Genomic DNA, 21,552 nt, shown 5'->3' with positions numbered 1-21,552 from the left:
TTGTGAACATTTGGGAGGGTAAAAATCAGGGTGGGAGTTAAATCTGGAGCTGAATGTGGCCATTATCTTACAAAAACTCCTCAACCTCCAAAAAATCCTCAACAGTCCCCAATATTGGTGGTGGAACCTCTTACCTGTCACTGGGTTGCACCTGCATGATTTGGGTTTTAATTACAACCAGCTGATGGAAAGCTGGCTTTAATTTCTTGCAGACCTCTGGCAGACCTGTATATTTGTATTTTGAGGGTCCCTATGAGCAGCTGTGCTCAAAACATTTTCTTATTTTTGTATGTTTTTCCCCCCAGTAAATCCTCATAATGAAACCAATGTCACATATAGAATCTGCTCCCAGAATCTCACCAGGCAGATTTCTAATTTAATGTATTTATTTGGGAATACATGGTGACCATCCCTGGAACGTTTCTTTCCTCGGATGGCCTCATTGATTGATGTCCAAATCATCATCCCTGGCTCTCTGGTGAAACAAGATTGGCACATTCCCAGCACAGCTCCTGCTCCCTGCCTGGATGGACACCTCAGTGGGGAAGGCTCTGCACTCATCTCTTCAAAACCAAACTTCACTTTTAGCCAGTGGAGCTCTGAAATTGCTCTCCCTTGGTGCTTGTGGGAGCTTTCCTGAGTGCTGAGGTTAAAAAGCAGAGATTGGGAACCCCACAGTTCCCAAACTGCTCTGTTTGCCCCAAAGGGACCCAGTTCTGCTGCAAACACACCCTTGCCATGAAGGAGAACGTTTTTTAGGGTGGCAATTCCCAAAGGGACACAGCTTTGGGGCTGTTTTATTTGGGGGCAGCTCCAGAGCCCACATCTGGCTGCAGCTGGGATGTGTGGCTGGAGCTGCCTTGTTGCTCTGAGCTGTCTGCAGATTTTAACATAGATTTTTTGGGGCTAAAATAAGCTAAAAACTCAATTTATTTCACCTTTATATGGGGTAAAATCCATTGGGATCTCCCCCCATGGGTGGCACCTGCCCCTGGTGGGTTTTTAATGAGGTGTTTGCCTTAACTGGGAGTTTTCTGCTTTCCATCCTTTTCCAAAGGAGCTGGATTGGATTTTTTACAGATTCAGGCAGAGTCCTGATCCTCCCAGGCACTGCATTTTCCTGTCCATTAACCTTGTGCTGCCAATAATATCCTGGATTATGTTCCTGGTGTTACCGTGTCAGTCTTAATTTCCAGCCTGCCCAGCGTTTTTCCATCAGCATTTTATTTTCCTGGGAAATAGAGGGTTTGACCTGAGAAATGCTTCATGAGAAGCATCTCCTTTCTCCAGCTCTCTGCTTTTGTTCTTTTATTTTTTCTTCTCCCTGCTGAAAATTGTGATTTACCAAAAAATAAATAGTCTCCCTCCCCTCATTCAAAGTCCCTTTTTATTTAAATTTTCATGTTTGGGGAAAAAAATTTAAAACTCAAATAAATCCTGGGTAACTTTTGGACTATGGATGAAAAGTTTAATATTTCTAGAAAGGACAAAAATCAATTTTTTCATGAACTTCAACATTTTGGCTGAAAACCATGATGCAGGAAGGGAAATAAACGTCATTTTTGTATGGAACTACAGGATTGGAAAAGAGGGTCCTGCAGCAAGCATAACCTTTTCCTATTTTGGGTTTGTTTTTCTCATTATCACTGCCGTTAATTGCATTATTAGGTTGATTTATCCTCTTAAAATTTGTCTTTCATTAGGCACTGAATGTAGTTGCAGCCAGCAGTGGTTCACAGCATCTCCCTTTTAATGGGGTGTTGTAAAAAGATGCCACAGAACCCAGCATTTGTGCAATATTTCTGCCTTTCCAAGCTCAGTCACTGGGTAGATTTTAATTACTGGAGTACACAGATAATTACAACTCTTTGGAAGTGTTGGATTGTCACGAGGGAACAAATTGTCTGAGGGATGTTTTAAAGCATGGCCCAGCTCCATTTCCCACCGTGGAAATTACTGGGTTGATGCATGGTTAACACGACTCCTTAATTATGGAGCTAAAAGCCCCCTGTGTTCAGTTTGAATTGGAGCACAGTTTGGAGCATGTTAACCAAAGAAAAAAAAGGGAAAAATTCCTCTAAAATTGAACCACCAGGACAATAAAGAAAAAAATTTCTCTTGAATTGAAGTGAGGCCATAAATATTTATGTCCTCTCAGCAGATTCATGGACAGTCCAGGGGCTTTCATAGAATGACAGAATGCTTTGGGGTGGGAGGGAGCTTAAAGCCCATCTCATTCCAAGCCCTTCCATGGGCAGGGACACTTTCCATGACCCCAGGTGGCTCCAAGTGTCCCAGCCTGGCCTTGGACCCCACCAGGGATGGGGCACAGCAAATCTGGGCCAGGAGAAGCTGTTTGCCCATTGTGGGTGGGATGGAATCTGTGATTCCCTGGGGATGTGGACGTTGCTCCAGGGCTTTGTGGGTGTGGAGGGAGCTGTGGCTGTGGCTCAGTGGTGGCTTTGTCACAAGGTGAGCCCTGTTTGTCCTTCTGTTGCAGCTGGCACTGAGGGGACCAGCGGGACCCATGGGGCTGACGGGGCGGCCGGGCCCAATGGTGAGTGAGGGAAATGGGGCAGGGAAATGGGGACTGATGGTGGGATGGAAATGGGGAGTGATGGAATTGGGGGGGATGGAACTGCGGAGTGATGAAATTGGGGGATGGAAATGGGGGGTGATGGAATTGTGGGGGTGGAAATGATGGGATGGAATTGGGAGATAGAACTGGGGAGATGGAATTGGGGTAGAATTGGGGGGATGGATATGGGGAATAATGGAATTGGGAAATGGAAATGGGGAATAATGATATTGGGGGGATGGAATTGGGGAGATAGAACTGGGGGATGGAAATGGTTGGATGGAAATGGGGGGATGGAAATGGGGATGGAACTGGAGAGGTGGAACTGGGGGATGGAAATGATAAGGGATGGAACTGGGGGATGGAATTGGTGGGATGGAATTGGGTGATGGAACTGGGGAGATGGAACTAGTGAATGATGGAATTGGGAGATGGAACTGGGGACATGGAACTGAGGAGTAATGGATTTGGTGAGGATGAAGATGAGGGAATGGAGCTGGGGAGTGATGGAATTGGTGAGGATGGAGCCAACCCAGCAGCTCCAGCTCCTTGTGGGCTCTGGATCCATGAATGGCTTTTCCTGAATGTGGAATCTTCTTCTCTGGCTCTCTTGGAGCAAAAATCTAATAAATCCTCTTCTCTGTCCAAAGGGACCCCCAGGCAGTGGAGGACTGAAGGGAGAAGCTGGAGAAATGGGACCTCAGGTGAGTGTGGAACTGGGGGGAGCTGGAGAAACGAGGCTGGAGCAGCCAGTCCTGTCTGAGAGGCTGTTGGGCAGCAGGGATTCAGTCACCCCGTGCCAGCTGGGAGCAGGAGGCTGTGGGAACACGTGCTTGGCATGGAAATGTCCCTCCAAGTGTCTGAGTGCAGGCTCTGGACACGGTTTGAAGCCAGCAGTGTAAAACTCTGCAACTTCCTTCCTGGAAGGACACCCACGGAGGAGTCTTGTACATAAAAGATAATTTGAAGTGTGGAGAATTCACAAATGCTCAGGATATTGTTCTTCCAAGCCTCACATCCTGCATTGAGGGAAAGTTCCCATTTTCTGATGGCAAGAGAAGTGATTTATGGGATTCATCTCCACCACCTGCTTGCCAAAGCTTCCCCATAGATCAACACCTACAATTCCTGCCTGGAGATGCTCAGCCCTGAGCCTTCCCTGTGTGTTTGGAACCACAGGCTCTGCTCCAGGGACTTATTTTGGAGCCCTGGTGGCCCTGAAAGCCCCAGAAGGGCCTGAAGTGGGCACTGATCTCTGGGTTTTGAGGTGACATTTCTCCCTTGAGGTGACATTTCCTCCTTGAGGTGACATTTCCTCCTCTCTCCTTGATTCCTTGCAGGGTCCACGAGGCATCCAAGGTCCTCCCGGTCCTGCAGGGAAGCCAGGCCGCAGGGTGAGTGTCCTGGCAGCTGTGCTGAGCAGGCAGGAGCTGCAATTCCTGCTGGAAACTGCTCCTGCTGCCAAACAATTCCTCCCATTCCTCTGCACCGAGGGCGTTGCGCAAGAGGCGGCAGCGGCCAGGCTGAGCTCGGGTGTCCTGGGGGACACAAACCAGCATGGCAGGGAAAATCTGGGAGGACACAAACCAGGATGAGAGGGAATATCTGGGAGGGTGCAAATCAGGGTGGGAGTTGAAATCTGAGAGGACACCAGGATAGGAGTTAAAATCTCAGAGGAGAGAAGGGTGGGAGTTGAAATTTGGGAGGAGAGTTAAAATTTGGGAGGACAGAAATCAGGATGAGAGTTAAAATCTGACAAGGATGGGAGTTAAAATCTGGGAGGACATGAATGAGGAGTAGAGTTAAAGTTTGGGAGGACAGAAACCAGGATGGGAGTTAAAATTTAGGACACAAATGAGAATGGGAGTTGAAATCTAGGAGGACACACATGAGGAGGAAAGTTAAAATTTGGGAGGACAGAAACCAGGATCGGAGTGAAAATTTGGGAGGGTACAAATCAGGGTGGGAGTTAAATCTGGGAGGGCACAAGGATGGGAGTTAAAATCTGAGAGGACACCAGGATAGGAGTTAAAATCTCAGAGGAGAGAAGGATGGGAGGTGAAATTCGGGAGGACACAAATTTGGGAGTTGAAATTTGGGAGGACACAAATGAGGAGGAGAGTTAAAGTTTGGGAGGACAGAAATCAGGATGAGAGTTAAAATTTGGGAGGACACAAATGAGAACGGGAGTTAAAATTTGGGACATGAATGGGAATGGGAGTTGAAATCTGTGAGGACACACATGAGGAGGAAGAGAGTTAAAGTTTGGGAGGATGAAAATGAGGATGGGAACTGAAAATTGAGAGGACAGAAACCAGGATGGGAGTTAAAATCTGGGAGGGCACAAAGAAGGATGGGAGTTAAAATCCGAACAGTGTGGGGGGAATTCAAAGCTGCTCATCCCACTCTTTTAGCCTGGGTTTTTTTTGGCTCCCTGGTGTTGGGGTTGCAGCTGCACAAATGCTTTAAACTAGCTTGGAGTCCCTGGTCCTGGCAGAACCCAGTCCCAAGAATGGATCAGGTGTAAATCCTGCTCTGTTTCCACCCCTAATTCTGATTTTTATTTCACGCCACCCTCTGGCTCACCATGACTCAGCTTGCCAGAGGAAGGAACCAGCAAGTCTCGTGTGTGACCCACTTCTGCCTTCCTGGAAACAGAAACTCTCATTTTAATTTGCAGCCATCACCATTAGCATCTCTTCAAATGTGCTGGGAGATTTTATTTTTTCACATAAAACCAACGACCATGGCCCATGTAGGGAAGTGGCTTTGCTGCCATTTATGTCCCACCTCTCATTGACCCCAGGATGTTGTTTCAAACACAAAACAGGGATTTTTCCCTCACCAGGAGGAGCTGCCTGGGTTAAATAAACCCTCTCTCTGGTTTAGCTAAACCCTGTTGTGGTTCTGTGTTACCCTTTGGATTTGACTTTGGTGTTCTGTGTTGCAGGGACGAGCTGGCAGTGACGGTGCCCGGGGGATGCCAGGCCAGACAGGACCAAAGGTAGGGCCAGGTTTTTATGGATTTTGGGAATTTGCACCTTCTCTTCAGCAGGATTGAGCGGAGAGACCCACGGAGAAGGAGCCCAGCTTGGTTGGATGAGGTTGTGAGCTGGTCCAGAGGCTCCTGTGAAGACAAGAAGTCTTCATGGAATGTGGAGGTTAAGGAAGGGAAGTTAACCACACTCCTGGAAGGCAGAATAGCAATTTTCCCTTTTCTTTTCCTGTTTTTTGGGGTTTTCTTTAATGCCACTTTTTTAAACTGCTGGATGAAATATGCTGCCGTTGTAGAACAAACACTTCAGAATCCCAATTAGAAAAAACAAACAGAACAAGTGGCTGGGAAGTCTCTAGAGTAGAAGCACCAAAAACCACCTCTTAAGCAGGTGAGGAAATGGTGAGGAATTTTAATCCCCACTATAATTTTTTTTATTGGAGACAAAATCCCTTCATTCTGCTGCGATCTGCCAGAATTATCAAGCAGGGAAGAAGCTGCTGTGCTGGAAATCCACATGGAAAAGCATTTCAGCTGGGGGAAGAGGGAAGAGTTTAGCTCCAAATGACAATTACATGAGATAATAACAAATTTTACCCTAATTTTATCCTAATTGTCATTACTCTCTCTTTTAGTTACTGTTAATAAAGTTTTCTTTATACCCTTTAAAGTTTTAAACCTACTTTATCTTTCTGCTTATCTTACCTCACAACAAAAAATAAATACACTAATAATTAACACACCACACTCATTAACACACCATGCAAAAAAATCTCAAAATTAGCAAAATCTCAAATTAACAAACCAAAACCACTACAGACTTGAAGGGTTTTTTGGTTTTTTTCCTTTGTTTTAATCCATAACTTTGAGATCATCCCTGGTCTGATGGAAGGTGAAGATTGAATGTCTGAGGGAGAAAATTCATCCTTCCTCGACACAGAAAGGAAATAAACAGGAAGGGTGCTCAAATACAGCTGGAAATGTGTTTGAAATGGTTCAAAACTGGTTTAAAATGTGTTTTAAACTGGTTTTGCTTTCAGGGTGACCGAGGCTTTGATGGCTTGGCTGGTTTGCCTGGTGAGAAGGGAAACAGGGTGAGTGTTTTTCCTCTTGTGGGAGGAGGAGGAGGAGGCTGGGAGGGACTGGGATGAGGCACAGGCGAGGATGAAGGACCCTGTGGGATGTCACAGCATCCTCACATCCCAGGGAGCTGCAAAATCCCTCTGCAGGATCCTTCTGGGGCTGCTCCAACTTGTGATGGGGTGGAAAAAAGTACCTTAATGCAATGCAATCTAAAAACCCAAAGCAAGAGGCAAAACCTGCTGTTGGACAGGGTGGAAATTGCTTGAAATTGCAATTTATAATTTAAAAATGGAGGAAAAAATGGGGGAAAGTGGTTTTTTTTGGCAGGATGTCCCTCCCCTCCCTGGAGCAGAGAGAGTGGCAGCTCTGAGGGCACAGGGACCTCCAGCACAGACAGAAAATTCAAATCCATGCCTTGGTTCATCCCCATTCCCTGGTGGTTTCCATTGCCAGAGTGTTTGCACCTTCTCTGCAGCATTTTCTGCTTTTTTTTGGCAGGGAGAGCCAGGCCCCCACGGCCCCCCAGGGGCCCCTGGAGAGGATGGGGAGAGGGTAAGTGTGCCTGGGATTGGGAATTCCCAAGGAAAACCTGGGAACAAGGAGCAGGTGCAGCAGCAGGCAGGAGCTCCCAGTCCCTGAGCCTTCCCTGCGAGGGAAACAGGGCAGGGAGATGGGAATTGAAGTGGAAAGGAGAATTTGCCTTTAAAGATCTGGTCAGGAAAGTCAGGTTTTAAGGAAAAAGAACTCAGGTTAAAAGGAAAAAGGAAATAGCACAGGGAGTAAATTATTGCTCACAGTGAGCAGATGATGGCTTCTGAATTTCTGAAATCCAGAGGAAATGATGGCTTCTGAATTTCTGGAATCCAGAGGAAATTATGGCATCTGAATTTCTGGAATCCAGAGGAAATTATGGCATCTGAAAGGATGGCTTCTGAATTTCTGAAATCCAGAGGAAATGCTGGCTTCTGAATTTCTGGAATCCAGAGGAAATGCTGGCTTCTGAAAGGATGGCTTCTGAAATGATGGCTTCTGAATTTCTGAAATCCAGAGGATTGCAGTGAGATTTGGGGAGCAGAAATTCCAGACAGAGGCAGGAATCAGAGATTGAATTGTTCACTTCTCCTTCAGCCAGAAGGTGTTTAGCAAAGCCCAGACTGAGTGATCCCAGCTCTGGTTTAAGGGGAGAGCTGAAAAATGCTGAAGCCACAGGTGTGTGGTTCAACCTGAGGAGCCAGTGTGGATTTCCCAGCTCTCATCCCCTTCCATGGTGTTTTCTTCCCACTTTGGGCTCTTGGTGTCTCTGCAAAGCTCAGATTATCACTCTCCACAGCCTGGGGAGGGTTGGTTAATTAATTGTGGCTGTAAGGGGTTCTGAGGTTGAGCAGAGCAAAGCTGGAGGGGGAAGGAGGAGAGTCAGAATCCCAAAGGGAAAAAGAAAATTCCAAGAGGGCAGGACAGGGAGCAGAGCAGGGAGTGATGAGCACTGGAGGAAGGTTTCCAATGGGTTGGTTTCCTAAGGGGGAGCCTCAGGTTTGGGGTGAAAAATAACCCAGGGGAAGCACAATTTGATCATTTTGGGGTTTTATCCCAGCAGATATGGGAGAGGAGGGAGGAAATTCCCCTACCATGTTTTCCTTATTCCATGTGATGCTCCTATTCCAGTAACCCTGTGACATTTCATTTTAATTCCTCAGCCCTCTCTGCATCATACAAAGGAGGCTGTGGAATATTTGGGCAGGCAGTTAAAGCTGCCCATCAATCAGGAAGATTTTCTTCCCTCCGTGGCAGGGAAGGAGCTCCATCCATACAAATCCCAGAGTTCCCCTCATTGTGGAAGGGGCTGTGATTAAAGTGAGCTCTCAGTGAGTGCTCCCATCCCTTTCCTTCCACTCCAAAGGCTCCAGGAGGGGCTGGGCTGGGATTTCCAACAATTCCCTTTGCAGGAATTCCAATTCTCCCGCCGTGTTTTCCTTATTCCATGTGATGCTCCAATGTCACCGATTTCAGCAATGCCAGGTTAGATCTGGTGAGAGAGGCAGAAATGGAAGGAAAATACCAGGAGAGCAGAAATCCTCCCGCTGGATGACCCAAAGCCTTCAGAAATGTGCATTTATGGAAACCTCTGCCAGCCTTGCTGAGCTGTGCGGGTTGTCCATGATAAAACCTCAGTCTGGAGGGATTTTTGGGATGATCCATTGGTGTTACCAGGTCATCCTTCATGAATTCCCAGCTGGAATGACTTGGCTGCAGAGTGTGGTTACAGGGTGGCACTTCTGCTGCTTCTGGTTCATCTGAGGAGCTCTGATTTGGCTAAACCCCATCCACTTGTTATTCAGTTTATAGCCCTGCCCTGCCATTCAGTTTCGGGACCTGGCACTGGTGACAGTGGTGGAGGATGCCACTGCCCTGAGATAAAACTCTTTTCTTAATGGGAATTTGCTATGAACACTCACAAAAAATGTATTGTATGTTTATTTACCACATCTAATTTCTACCCCAGCCTGATTAGCTCAATCCCAAAGCAGAGAGAAGGATACAGGCAGGAAAATATGACATTAATCTGAGTTTCATATTTATATTTATGATATTTTTCTGAGCAAGCAATGAGATTTTATCTTCATTAAAAAAAATCAAACAAACTCCCACCTTTGTAGGAGTGAAAATAAGTGAAAATTATTAATGAAAATAAGCAAAGCAGAGTCGTTCCAGCACAGCCACTCTCAAATTGTTCATGTGGAGCTACAAGCTGAGCTCAATCCCTGGAGATCTCCTGGGGCAGCTTTGCCCGGAGATCCTCCAGGGGATTGAGCTCAGCTTGTAGCTCCACATGAACAATTTGAGAGTGGCTGTGCTGGAACGACTCTGCTTTGCTTATTTTCATTAATAATTTTCACTTATTTTCACTCCTACAAAGGTGGGAGTTTGTTTGATTTTTTTTAATGAAGATAAAATCTCATTGCTTGCTCAGAAAAATATCATAAATATAAATATGAAACTCAGATTAATGTCATATTTTTCCTGCCTGTATCCTTCTCTCTGCTTTGGGATTGAGCTAATCAGGCTGGGGTAGAAATTAGATGTGGTAAATAAACATACAATACATTTTTTGTGAGTGTTCATAGCAAATTCCATTAAGAAAAGAGTTTTATCTCAGGGCAGTGGCATCTCCACCACTGTCACCAGTGCCAGTGACTCCTGATAAACCTCAGGGTGGAATCCTGGCAGGATTGAGCTTAGGGAGACTTTTCTATCTGACTTCAGTGGGGTCAATATCCTGCTGCCAGAGCACAGAAGTTCCTAAATCTGCTCTCTGTCAGTGTTTGGAGCCCACGTGCTGCAGAGCAGCTGAGGAGGAGCTGGGAATTCCTGGTGTCAGGAAGGATGGAGGAGATCTCACTGGGCTTGGACAAACCCTTTGGACCAAGCCACAGAAATGCTTTCAAGGAGAATCCCACTAAAAAAAAAACAACAAACAGAGAGGCTGTCAATGAAATGCTCTGAAAAGGCACTTTGCCCCTAACACTGAGTATTTCTCACTTTATTGGCAATGCAAACTGCTCCTGCTGCCTGCAGATTTCTGTGTGGCTGCTGATTTCACCCTGAATGCATTTCCTCTGTTGTGAGAAGAACATTCTCTATCATTTCATCCAAAACCCCTGATTTGGTTGTGTGTGGTGGCCTTAGATTAATTGATGGCAATTGCTGGGCACAGTTCAGAGCAGAGAGGAAGGGTTGGCATTTACAGACTCGCCGGAACTAAATTATAGACAAGATGTCTGATTAACTTCTGGGAAAGATTAATCAACTCAGCTATCTCCTTAGCACATGTCCAAGCAATAACTTATGGCTTATTAACTTCTTAAAAGCATTTATGTGCTCAGGTAACACAGCAACAACAGAGGAGCTTGAATGAGGAATGGAATAACTTGGCTGCAAAGAGTGTGGGTTACAGGGTAATCCAGGAGTAGGATTAAATTAATTTTTTTTTTTAATTGCTTCAAGGGGGATTTGTTCCAACCCAAGGAATAAATGCCTGTAGAATAATAATAATACTAATACTACTACTACTACTACTACTACTACTACTACTAATAATAATAATAATAACAATATCATTAATATCATTATTATATAATTATTATTATTGATATTAATTTTTATTAATTATAATTATATTATTATATTATAATAATATTGTTATATTATATAGTTATATAATAATATTATCATATTATGTTATGTGATATTATATATGATATGATATGATATGATATTATATTATATGATATTATATTATATTATATATTCTATTCCATTATATTCTATTCCATTATATTCCATTACATTATATTCCATTCCATTATCTTATATTTATTTACTGAAGGCTCTCTGCCCACAGGATTTCTCTCCCAGTTTGTAGCTCAGGGAAGCTGCTACAATCCCTGCAAGGTCCTTCCAAAACCCTGCTGTGTCCATGTCCAGTGTGATGCTCATCCTCACATGGGAATTCTCACCCTGTTTTTTCCCCCACAGGGACCCCGAGGACTTTTAGGCCCCAAAGGACCCCCAGGACCCCCAGGGCCCCCGGTGAGTTCCCTGCTCCAGAGCCTTCCAGACAAAATCCCAACCTCAGCCATCCCAGCTGATCCTCCAGCTGCAGAATTGGCCACATCTGGGCAGTGAAAAGCAGTGGAGCCCCAAAGGAGCTGGTGGCTCTGATTTCCCCCCATCCTCAGTGGTGTCACGTCCGTGCAGGGCAGATTTGCCCCACCTGAGTAAATATGAACTCCTTGTCAGGCTGGAGGGGAGGGATGGGAGTTATTAACACAGAGCCTTTGCTATTGACTGCTGCCTCAGGGCTCTGGAGCAGCTCCTTCGTATTCCAGGCCAGAGCATGTGGGATTTTATCTAGCAGATCTCATCCCTGGAAGTGCTGATGCAGAGGCTGTCCCTGAATCTCTGCTGCTCTGGGATCCCAAACCTTAAAGCTCAAAGGGTCACTGCTTAATCTGAAGCAACTCCTTGATATTCCAGGCCAGAGCATGTGGGATTTTATTTAGCAAATCTCATCCCTGGAAGTGCTGTCTCTGAATCTGCTGCTCTGGGATCCCAGAGTTTAAACCCCAACCCCAAAGCTCCTGGGGTCAGTGCTTATTCTGAAGCAGTTCCTTCATATTCCAGTCCACAGCATGTGGGATTTTGTCCAGCAGATCTCATCCCTGGAAGTGCTGATGCAGGGGCTGTCCCTAAATCTCTGCTGCTCTGGGATCCCAGAGCTTAAAACCCCAATCCCAAAGCTCAAGGGGTCAGCACTTAATGGGGAACACTCTGTGGCCTTTCAGCCCTCCTGGGATGTGAAGAACTTTGCTGTGAGCTCCTGGGGGTTTAACGAGGATTCAGGGTTTGCTGGGGTTTAATGAGGATTCAGGGTTTGCTCCCAAACTGCCTCATCTCCCATGGATGGGATGTTGCACCCCACAGAATAAAAGACAATCCTGGAGAAAAGGAGGCCAGGGGAATCTCATTCTCTACAACAAGCAGGAGGTTGTGGGGAGGGGGATCAGGCTCTTTTGCCAAGCAACAAGAGACAGGATGAGAGGAAAATTGGGTGGGGATTAGGAAAGATTTCTTCCTGGAAGGAGTTGTGAAGCAGTGCCCAGGGAATGTGGAGTCCCCATCCCTGGAAGGGCTCAAAGCCCACATGGATGTGGCACCTGGGGACATGGCTGGATGCTGGGTTCATGCTGGGTTTGATGATTTTTGATGATTTTAGAGCTGTTTTCCAACCTGAACAATCCCATGATTCTGAACTGGTGGCAGGGGGACATCTCCATGTTCCTCCCTCAGTGAAGGTGCTCAGGGAGTGCCAGTCCCAGCTGAATTTTGCTTTGGCACAGCTCTGTCAGGGATTTTTCCCCTTTTTCCTCTGCCATTCCATGCTTGTGGGATGCAATCCAGCCAGGATTGCCTCAGCCTGATGCTGCCTGTGCCTCCCAGACTAGTTAAACCAAAGAGAAAAGCACCAAAATTACTTTAGAAATTTACCTGGATTCATGGAATTTGCTGCTTTACCAAACACCTTTAGGAAATTATTCCCTTTCCACGTGGTCCAAAGGAATTATTGATTTATTTTTAGTATTTTTATGGCAATTTCCCTGCTTTTGTGGTGTGAAATAACGTGATATTTTCTTACTGCTGTGTTTTTTAAATCCTTTCAAAGGGTGTGGCTGGCATGGATGGACCAACAGGTCCCAAAGGGAATGTGGTAAGTCCTCCCTGCACATTTTTACAGGCAGTTCAGGTTTTCTGTAGGGCAAAATGCAAAATTCTCTTAGATTACATTTGCTAATTGCTTTTTAGCCTGGTCTAGATTCCTATCAAAGCACCAGGAACATCTTCCTGCAGCAAATGGATGTTAATTTATTGTAATTTCTGATGGAATGACACATTATTTCTCCATGAAAGATGAAACATTTTCCTCAAGATGAGTGCTGAGCTAATAAATATCAAAATAGAGACATTAAACAGAGAGGGGAAAAAACTGGGATGGGATGGGATGGGATGGGATGGGATGGGATGGGATGGGATGGGATGGGATGGGATGGATTCCCTGAGAATAAATGCAGACCTGTGGTGGTATTCGCAGGATGAGAGAAGAGATGAGAATCTTGACTCCATGATTCAGAAGGCTGATTTATTATTTTATTATTTATATTAAAAGAAAATGATCTATTAAAACTCTACTAAAAAAAATAGAAGAAAGGATTTCATCAGAAGGCTTGAAAGGAATAGAAATTAATGATAACAAAATCTTGTGACTCTCAGAGAGTCTGAGCTAGCTGACTGTGATTGGTCATTAATTAAAAACAACCAACATGGACCAATCAAAGATGCACCTGTTGCATTCCACAGCAGCAGATAATTATTGTTTTTCTTTTCCTCTGAGGCTTCTCAGCTCCTCAGGAGAAAAATCCTGGCAAAGGGATTTTTCAGAAAATATCACAGCTACACAGACCAGGAGGTGTTAGAGCCTTGCTCAGCTCCTTTGGGCTGGAAATCCTTGGGGAAGAGTGAATGTGCAAGGAAATCACTTCCCCCTTCCCTTTCCCAGTGGGAAAAGCTGATTCAGGAGCTCTTGGAAGGTCAGAGAGGGCTCAGGGAGCTGTGGGAGGGTGTGGATCCAGCCCAGGTGTATCCAGCAGTGGGAATGCAGGCACACAGCTGGCGGGAGATGCAGGAATTGTGCTTCCAGCTCACCTTTCCCACCTGCCCGTGTCTCCCCACAGGGCCCTCAGGGCGAGCCAGGGCCCCCAGGACAGCAGGGCAACCCAGGGGCTCAGGTAAGGACAAATCTCCTTCTCCACAGCTGGGAAAAAACAGGGGGGAGGATTCAGCACCAGAAAGGGGAGCAGAATTTGGGGAGATTTGGCTTGAGGAAACATTTCCAGTCCCAAATCTCCCTTCCAACCCTCCCAGAGTGGGATCCCCCAGCTCTCACCTGGCTGTGGCACAGCCAGAGCAGCTCCAGGTGGGCAAATCCCATCCTGTGGGATGTTTAACATTCCCTGTGCAGTTCCTGGTGAACAATGCACATCTCCAGGCTTTTCCCATGGCTTTCAGGGAATCCTGCTCCTCAGAGCATCCCTGACATTTTATTGTCCCCCACAAGACATTTTGGTAATGAATGGAGCTGGGGAAATAATGCACTAAAATAATGCAGAGCCAAGATGCATTTGGAAGGAATAACTTGCTTTAATGTCCTAAATTTTAATTATTTTTTTTTTTGGTTTTTCACAGGGTCTTCCAGGTCCACAAGGCGCCATCGGTCCCCCAGGAGAGAAAGTGAGTTGAAATTCAGCTTTGGATTCCCCTCCCTCAGCTGTGGATTTGCCTTTTGCTCCCTCAGCTGCTCCTTTGCCCCATGTGCAACATCTGTTTTCAGCCGTGGCCATGAAAGTCTAATGCTCTCATTCCAGACAGAGGAGAGCTCAGGCCAGCTCAGTTTACCTCTAATTCATCATATTTGCATTCATTTCCCCTCTGAGGAGAAACATTTTGAAGGCAGCCTGTGGTAAAACATGAGGAGAGGATTGAAAATTGATTTTTTTTCTGTGGGTTTTGGGAGTCTGAGTGGGATGATAATGGGGAGAGCCCATGGATCCTTTCCCTCTGCCTCTGATTTTCTGGCTGTTGACATGGGGCTGGTGCTGGCCTTGGACCAGCAGGGTTTAAAGGGGGTGAACTTACCCCAAGAGCTCTGGGATCAGCAGGGTTTAAAGGGGGAAAAGGTTCCTCCAAAAACTCTGGGACCAGCAAGATTTAAAAGGGAAGAACTTTACTCCAAGGGCTCTGGGATCAGAAGGATTAAAAGGGGGTGAATTTACCCCAAGAGCTCTGGAACCAGTGGGATTTAAAGGAGGAAAATTTCACCCAAGAGCTTTAAGACCAGCAGGATTTAAAGGAGGAGAACTTTCCCCCAAGAGCTCTGGGACCAGCAGGGTTTAAAGGAGGAGAAACTTCCCCCAGGAGCTCTAGGATCAGCAGGATTAAAAGGGGGTGAATTTACCCCAAGAGCTGTAGGACCTGCAGGATTTAAAGAAGGAAAATTTCCCTCAAGAGCTGTGGGACCTGCAGGATTTAAAGGAGGAAAAGTTTCCTCCAAGATCTCCAGAACCTGCAGGATTTAAAGGAGGAGAACTTTCCCCCAAGAGCTCTGGGACCAGCAGGGTTTAAAAGGGGAAAAGTTTCCTTCCAGAGCTCTAGAACTTGCAGAGTTTAAAGGAGGAAAATTTCCCCCAAGGACTGTGGGACCAGCAGGATTTAAAGGGGATGAATTTCCGCCAAGAGCTGTGGGACCAGCAGGATTTTAAAAGGGGGTGAATTTCCCCCATGAGCTCTGGAAACAGCAGGATTTAAAAAAGGAAAAGTTTCCTCCAAGAGCTCTACAACTTGCAGGACTTAAAGAAGAACTTTCCCCTTCTGATGCTCTGGAGGCTCTGACTGATTTTGTGTTTGGTTTTAGGGCCCTCTGGGCAAACCTGGTCTCCCTGGCATGCCTGGTGCTGATGGGCCCCCGGTAAGTGCTGCTCTCCCTCCTCTTCCTCCTGGGGCTTCTCCCCACCCTGGGCTTGGAAATGGGAGCCCAGGTTGGGATCTGAGCCCCTCACAGCTCCAAAGAGGGGGAATGGGAAGGGTGAAAACAAGAAAAGCTTTTTTGGTTGGGATAAAGGCACTTTAAAATGGAAATAAAGGGCACTTTATTGAAATGGAAATGAAGGCACTTTAAAAGGGAGATAAAGAGAGCGTAGAATGGAAATGGGGTTTAATATGTAAGAAAAGACAGTTTAATATGGAAAAAAATGTTTAATATAGAAAAAAAAGTTTAATCTAGAAGAAAAAAAGTTTAATATACAAAAAACATTCTGCAAGGTCAGCTCACCCTCCTTGGAGGCTGGGGTCAGTTTGGGAAGCTCCATCACAGCTCTGCTCACCCTAGGTACTTCTCACCATCCTTTCAGGCCTCTCTTTTCCTTCTTCTTGCTCCTTCCCTGTGTTCTGTGGATGTTTATTCCCATCCCAGCCCTGGGTTTCACAGGGGTGATAAGAACAGGTGGAAATTCCCTGTCAATGTTCCATTCTCTAATCCCACTTTAAACATCCTTTTCTCCTCGCTGTCAAAATCAGTCTCAAAAAAAAACAATCACCAATCCTTTCAACCCCATCTCATTGTTACCCATCTCAGAGAGACATTCATTTAAGAATGAAAAGAAAACCCTGCAAAAATTGTTTCATTCTGTAAATGCAGAGCACGGCCTGAGGAGAAAAAAAAAATTAAAAATAAAGAAAAGAAAAATTGCATTTCCCAGCCTGGGATTGTCATTCCTACAGAGGGCACTTGGAACATCCGTACAATTGTTAGCTGAGTCAACAGAGCAGCTCCAGCAAAGCCCAGAACATCTCTAAATCTGTAGGTTTTGATGTGAAATTCCTGCAGCAGCCTCCAGGGAGCTTCTGCTGGAGAAATTCTATTTTTAAGCAGCCTGGAGGCTGTGGAAGAGCTGCAGAGTGGCTGTGCATGGGCAGGGACCTTTCCCACAGGTGGGCTTGGGTTGCTCTTTCCAAGGACAAAAAGGGTTTTATTTATAGAAATCTGTCTTGGAAAATCCCTGAAAATCCCTGAGGGCCTCTCTAGGAGAGCTGCTCATCAGTTTGTGATCTCAGGAGATGGGCACAGTGGAAATGGGGATGGTTTAGTGCAGGCTGGACCAAAGCTTTGGAAATGCTGCTGCAGGTTCATCCTGGAGCTGAAGGCAGGAGTGGTTTTAGGGATCCTTTGTGTCCTGGTGTTGTTGGTGCCATTAAAATCACAGAAGAAACTGAAATTTGAGTTTTCTCCCCCGTTTTGTTGCTGGAGGAGTGACAGCTGTCATCTTGTTCCTTTATTAAACTCAGGGAGTCTGGCTTGTCTGCCATTCCCTTCTGAAACTGATGATGGAAAATGCTCATCATTTTCTTTGTTATATGGGTAGAAAATTGTGAATTTAAAGGAGAGAGCTCAGTGAAGACACCAGAAAGTGCAGGATGGCTTTAGAGCAGCTGGGTGTGCCCCCATCATCCTGAACAAACCCAGGGGTGCAGTGAGTACCCTTCTAGGGGTCACTGATATTGCAGATATTGCCAAACGTAAAAAACACCAATCACTTGTTTTTAAAATTGTAAAAGTTTAATAGTAATAAAATGGTTAGAAAAATAGTTATACAATTAGAGTAATAATAATTTGGACAATTTGGATTAGGACAATATGAGACAGTAGAAACAAAGAGTTATGGACAGTCTGGGTCCACCTTTTTCTGGGCAAAATAAGCCTGGAAAAGGAGCCACGTTAACAGTGAATTAACCCTTAAAAACAATAACCTGTTGCATATTCATACACCTCATACATGATGCATAAATTCCATTCAAACACAGGATTCTGTCTGGGCACTGTCAACTTCTTCCTCATAAACTTAACAGCGCCTTCAAGGAAGAAGTTCATTTCTTCTGATAATGGAGCAATAAATTATCTTTCTCTGAAAGATTCAGGTGTCCTGTGGCTGCTATCTTAGTGACAGTCCTTTCTTTAAAAATATATCCTACATAGCATCATTTCTATTTTAACATTTTGTTATAACCTAAAACTATATTTAACACACTACTTAAGAGAATTAATGCAGCATTACTTTCTAACACAACACATATAATATTCATTTGAATATTTGCAAAAAGCCAATCATAAAATATTAATTTTTCACACCAAATCAAAAGTTATTTTCCATCCCATATTCCATCCCATTTTCCAGCTCCATTTTGCATCCAGCTGTAGGGAAACCACTCAAAACCTCTTTCCTGCATTCCCCATTTCTCCCTGACCCTCCCAGCTCTACCTGGGGCAATTCACACTTTGATTTTTCCCTGCCTTCCACCCCAGAAAAAGGCCATAAAGGTGATGAGAACATGTTGGGAACTTTGGGATGCTGAATTATTCAGCATCACATGCCAAGAGGAATGCTGGCCAGTCTGTGGCTGGCAGGGATGCAGGTTAGCTGAGCACTTCTCATGGGATCTGGTTCTGGACTCCACAAATCAGGAACTTAATGAGGGGCTCTGACCAGTCTGGGCACCTTGTGACCTTCACAATTTCCTGCCACCAGGATTTTATCTGTTTATCTGATCAAAATCCCCGTGCTGCTTTCCTGCTGAACTCCCCCAGGTGTTCTGCTGTGCAGAGAATATTCCAGAACGCTTCGTGCTGCTCTGCTGGGAGGTGCTGGAGGGGAAAATTAGAAATAACCAGGTGGAAAAGCACCAAGGATGCAAATGCTGCTCTTTTCCCTTTGAGAAAAGCAAGGTGGCTCCAGGAAGCCAATTGTGGCAGTAGGAGCTTGCTGGGGAGCAGCTGCTCTCTGAGAAATAAATCACAGCTACCAAAGCATTAAATGTGCTCTAAACTCCAACATAAGTGTGCTCTAAACCCCAACATAAATGTGCTCTAAACCCCAAAATTCAATGTGCTCTAAACCCCAAATTTCAATGTGTTCTAAACCCCAAATTTCAATGTGTTCTAAACCCCAGCATAAATGTGCTCCAAACCCCCAAAATTCAATGTGCTCTAAACCCCAACATAAATGTGCTCTAAACCCCAAAATTCAATGTGCTCTAAACCCCAACATAAATGTGCTCTAAACCCCAAAATTCAATGTGCTCTAAACCCCAACATAAATGTGCTCTAAACCCCAAAATTCAATGTGCTCTAAACTCCACAATTCAATGTATTCTAAACCCCAAAATTCTCGTTTCTTTTATCCACAGGGTCACCCTGGCAAGGAAGGTCCTCCTGGAGAGAAGGGCAGTCAGGTGGGTGCCCACAGATCCCTCAGGGCACCTGGGTGGAGACGGAGCTCCACAGGCATGGCCAGGAGAGGTGCTGAGAAGCAAACCCAGCTGAAATCTGAAAGCTGAGCCCAGATTTTATCTCTGGGTGTCCCCTGTGAGCTGCTCCCAGCTCTCCTGGCCAGCAGAGCAGCCCACACCAAGAACCCAACCTGAGAAGGGAAGCTTGCTCTTGACTGACACAAATAAATATCCTTTGTGGCACAGGCAATGTAGAAAATAGATTTTTTTTTCCTCCCTTCCACCTCCAAGTTGCTCTTTAACAATATATTTGAGATTATTGCCGGAGGCCAAAGCCTTTGAATTATGCACTGCTCTGTCTGTCTGTCTGTCTGTCCAGGAGATTTGCCAGCTGCATTCCTGGTGCAGCCAGGCTCTCAGACAGCACTGCACTTGTCAAAAGTCAGAGTTCAGCCCAAGAGTGCTGCTGGGCGCAACCACAGCTGGGTTTGTACCCCTGGTGTCACAGGAGGCTGAAAATTCCAACCTTTCCTCTGGAGAAATCAAAATGGTTTGGGGGTGATCCCTCCTGTCTGTGATCATCACCAAAGTTTGATTTAAATATATTTTTAAAAATTAGATATTAAATATGATATATTTTTATTTATTTATTATATAAATATATATTAATATATATTTTATATTTATAATATATATTTATAATTTTATATTTTTACTTATGTTTATAATATTTCTATTTTTATATTTATTTATATATTTGACATATATTTATATAAATTATATCTATTTCCAGAATTATATTTATATTTTTGGAAACAGGGTGGAACATTCTTACAGTACAGAACATGTTCCTCCTCCCTGGTTTTGTCCAACCCAAACCACAAATCATACCTTGTGTGTAAATCCCCTTTCTAACAAATTGTTTCCATCCTGACCCTCCTCATCCTCCCTTTCATGTTGGATGGATCTTTGCCACCCCACCTGCTGCAGGTGATGCTCCTGCAGCTCCCTGGGATGTTTTGGGGCAATTTTGGATTATTTTGGGCTTTTGGGGGCTGTTTTCAGGTGCTGCTGCCATTCCTACACGTGTGGGAAACAGGAAATTTGTTTTCCACACCCTCTCCTCATCACTGCACCTTTGGGTTGGTTTTTGATGTGTTTTTCTTTGTTTTCAAAGATGTGTTTTTCTTTGTTTTCGTTTCATCCCCTCAGGGTCCCCCAGGTCCTCAGGGCCCCATTGGTTATCCAGGACCCCGTGGAGTCAAGGTAAGGAGATGCAGGAGCAATGTCCAGCTCACTGGAATTCTCCATCCTGGCCTGGAGCTTGCAGAGATACAATTAAACATCACAGAAATCAGAAATCACCATAATTAATGGTGATTTTTCATTTCTTCTCTCTAAATTTTACCCCTGCCCTGGTAACATCTTGGTTTCTCTCTCAAGGGAGCAGATGGAGTTCGTGGCTTGAAAGGCACCAAGGGGGAAAAGGTGAGTTCAGTTTGGGTTTTGTTCCTGTAATTTCTGAACATTTTTGTAGATGGATCCAACTGGATCTTCCCTGGGAAGTTTTCTCCTGCACAAAGGGTTTTTCTTGGGGAAAAAAGGGAACTAAGCACCTTTCCTTCATCCCTGCTCTCCCCAGAAACTCAGCAGCAGTTTGAGCTTGGGATCTCCCAAACTTTAAAACTTTCTGGGAAATGTCTTCACTGCCTCTGGGAATGAGCTTTAGGATGAGATGCATTATTGATTAATCTGCAATTAAACCTTCCTGGCTGAAGGAAATATTGCGGCATCCTGGAGGCTGCCTGGGAGCAGGTGCAAAACCTCCTTCACGAGAATAAAACCAATTCTACCTCAGAAATAATTGGTTCCCAGTGCTGCCAAGGTCCTGTTGTTCACCTTGGGGCTGTTTGTGGTGCTGCCTTGCAGCCAGGATGGGATGCAGGGCATATTTTGGGGGCACTGTAGGAGTTCTTTGGGGTTTTGGGTGGTGCTTGTGCACTCCAAGGACTTGGGAAAGGCAATGTGTGCACCTCAGTTTGTCCTCCCTGAACAAGTGACGCTTAAAAAACTTTAATTCTTTTTTTTTTCCCCATCTCTACACCTTGGGTGATTTTTCCTCTCTCCATTTTCAGGGTGAAGATGGTTTCCCTGGCTTCAAAGGTGACATGGGCATCAAAGGAGACCGGGTGAGAGTCTGGGACCTGTGGGATCAGTCCAGCAGCTCCTGGTGAGCCAGGAAAAGGCTGTTCCCAGCATGGAACCGTCTCCTGCTCCCTGTGTGACACAGTGACACTGCTGTCCCCTGTGCTGCAGCTGGCAGTGCCACAATCCATGTCAACAGCTCAGATTTCCCAATAATTCCCATAATTACCCTGCAGCTGCCCAGCTCAGCCCTCAAACACTTCCCAGGGCTTGCTTTGCACATCCAGTGAAGGCGAAAGGGAAGGAAGGTGAAAGGGCTCCAATCAGAGGGATGGAGGCTGGTTTGGTGGAGATATTCCCA

At 45.2% G+C, this 21,552-nt stretch overlaps 1 protein-coding gene across 2 annotated transcripts in view; it reads left to right on the top strand.

Annotated features, from left to right (window-relative positions):
- The window catches only part of COL5A1 (collagen type V alpha 1 chain), a 132,611-nt gene that overhangs the window by 71,550 nt on the left and 39,509 nt on the right, over window positions 1-21,552 (top strand). For both annotated transcript variants that reach the window (XM_058818444.1, XM_058818442.1), the window contains exons 14-28: window positions 2,501-2,557; window positions 3,229-3,282; window positions 3,919-3,972; window positions 5,529-5,582; window positions 6,614-6,667; window positions 7,155-7,262; window positions 11,190-11,243; window positions 12,877-12,921; window positions 13,943-13,996; window positions 14,454-14,498; window positions 15,679-15,732; window positions 19,005-19,049; window positions 20,259-20,312; window positions 20,490-20,534; window positions 21,182-21,235. In XM_058818444.1, the coding sequence (XP_058674427.1) occupies window positions 2,501-2,557; window positions 3,229-3,282; window positions 3,919-3,972; window positions 5,529-5,582; window positions 6,614-6,667; window positions 7,155-7,262; window positions 11,190-11,243; window positions 12,877-12,921; window positions 13,943-13,996; window positions 14,454-14,498; window positions 15,679-15,732; window positions 19,005-19,049; window positions 20,259-20,312; window positions 20,490-20,534; window positions 21,182-21,235 (831 nt within the window). The remainder of the gene's footprint in view (window positions 1-2,500; window positions 2,558-3,228; window positions 3,283-3,918; window positions 3,973-5,528; window positions 5,583-6,613; window positions 6,668-7,154; window positions 7,263-11,189; window positions 11,244-12,876; window positions 12,922-13,942; window positions 13,997-14,453; window positions 14,499-15,678; window positions 15,733-19,004; window positions 19,050-20,258; window positions 20,313-20,489; window positions 20,535-21,181; window positions 21,236-21,552) is intronic.

The sequence above is a fragment of the Ammospiza caudacuta genome, chromosome 21 (assembly GCF_027887145.1).
Source record: "Ammospiza caudacuta isolate bAmmCau1 chromosome 21, bAmmCau1.pri, whole genome shotgun sequence".
Classification (NCBI taxonomy): Eukaryota; Metazoa; Chordata; class Aves; order Passeriformes; family Passerellidae; genus Ammospiza; species Ammospiza caudacuta.
The sequence above is the reverse complement of the archived record's forward strand: the minus strand, read 5'-3'. Positions and strand labels throughout refer to the sequence as shown.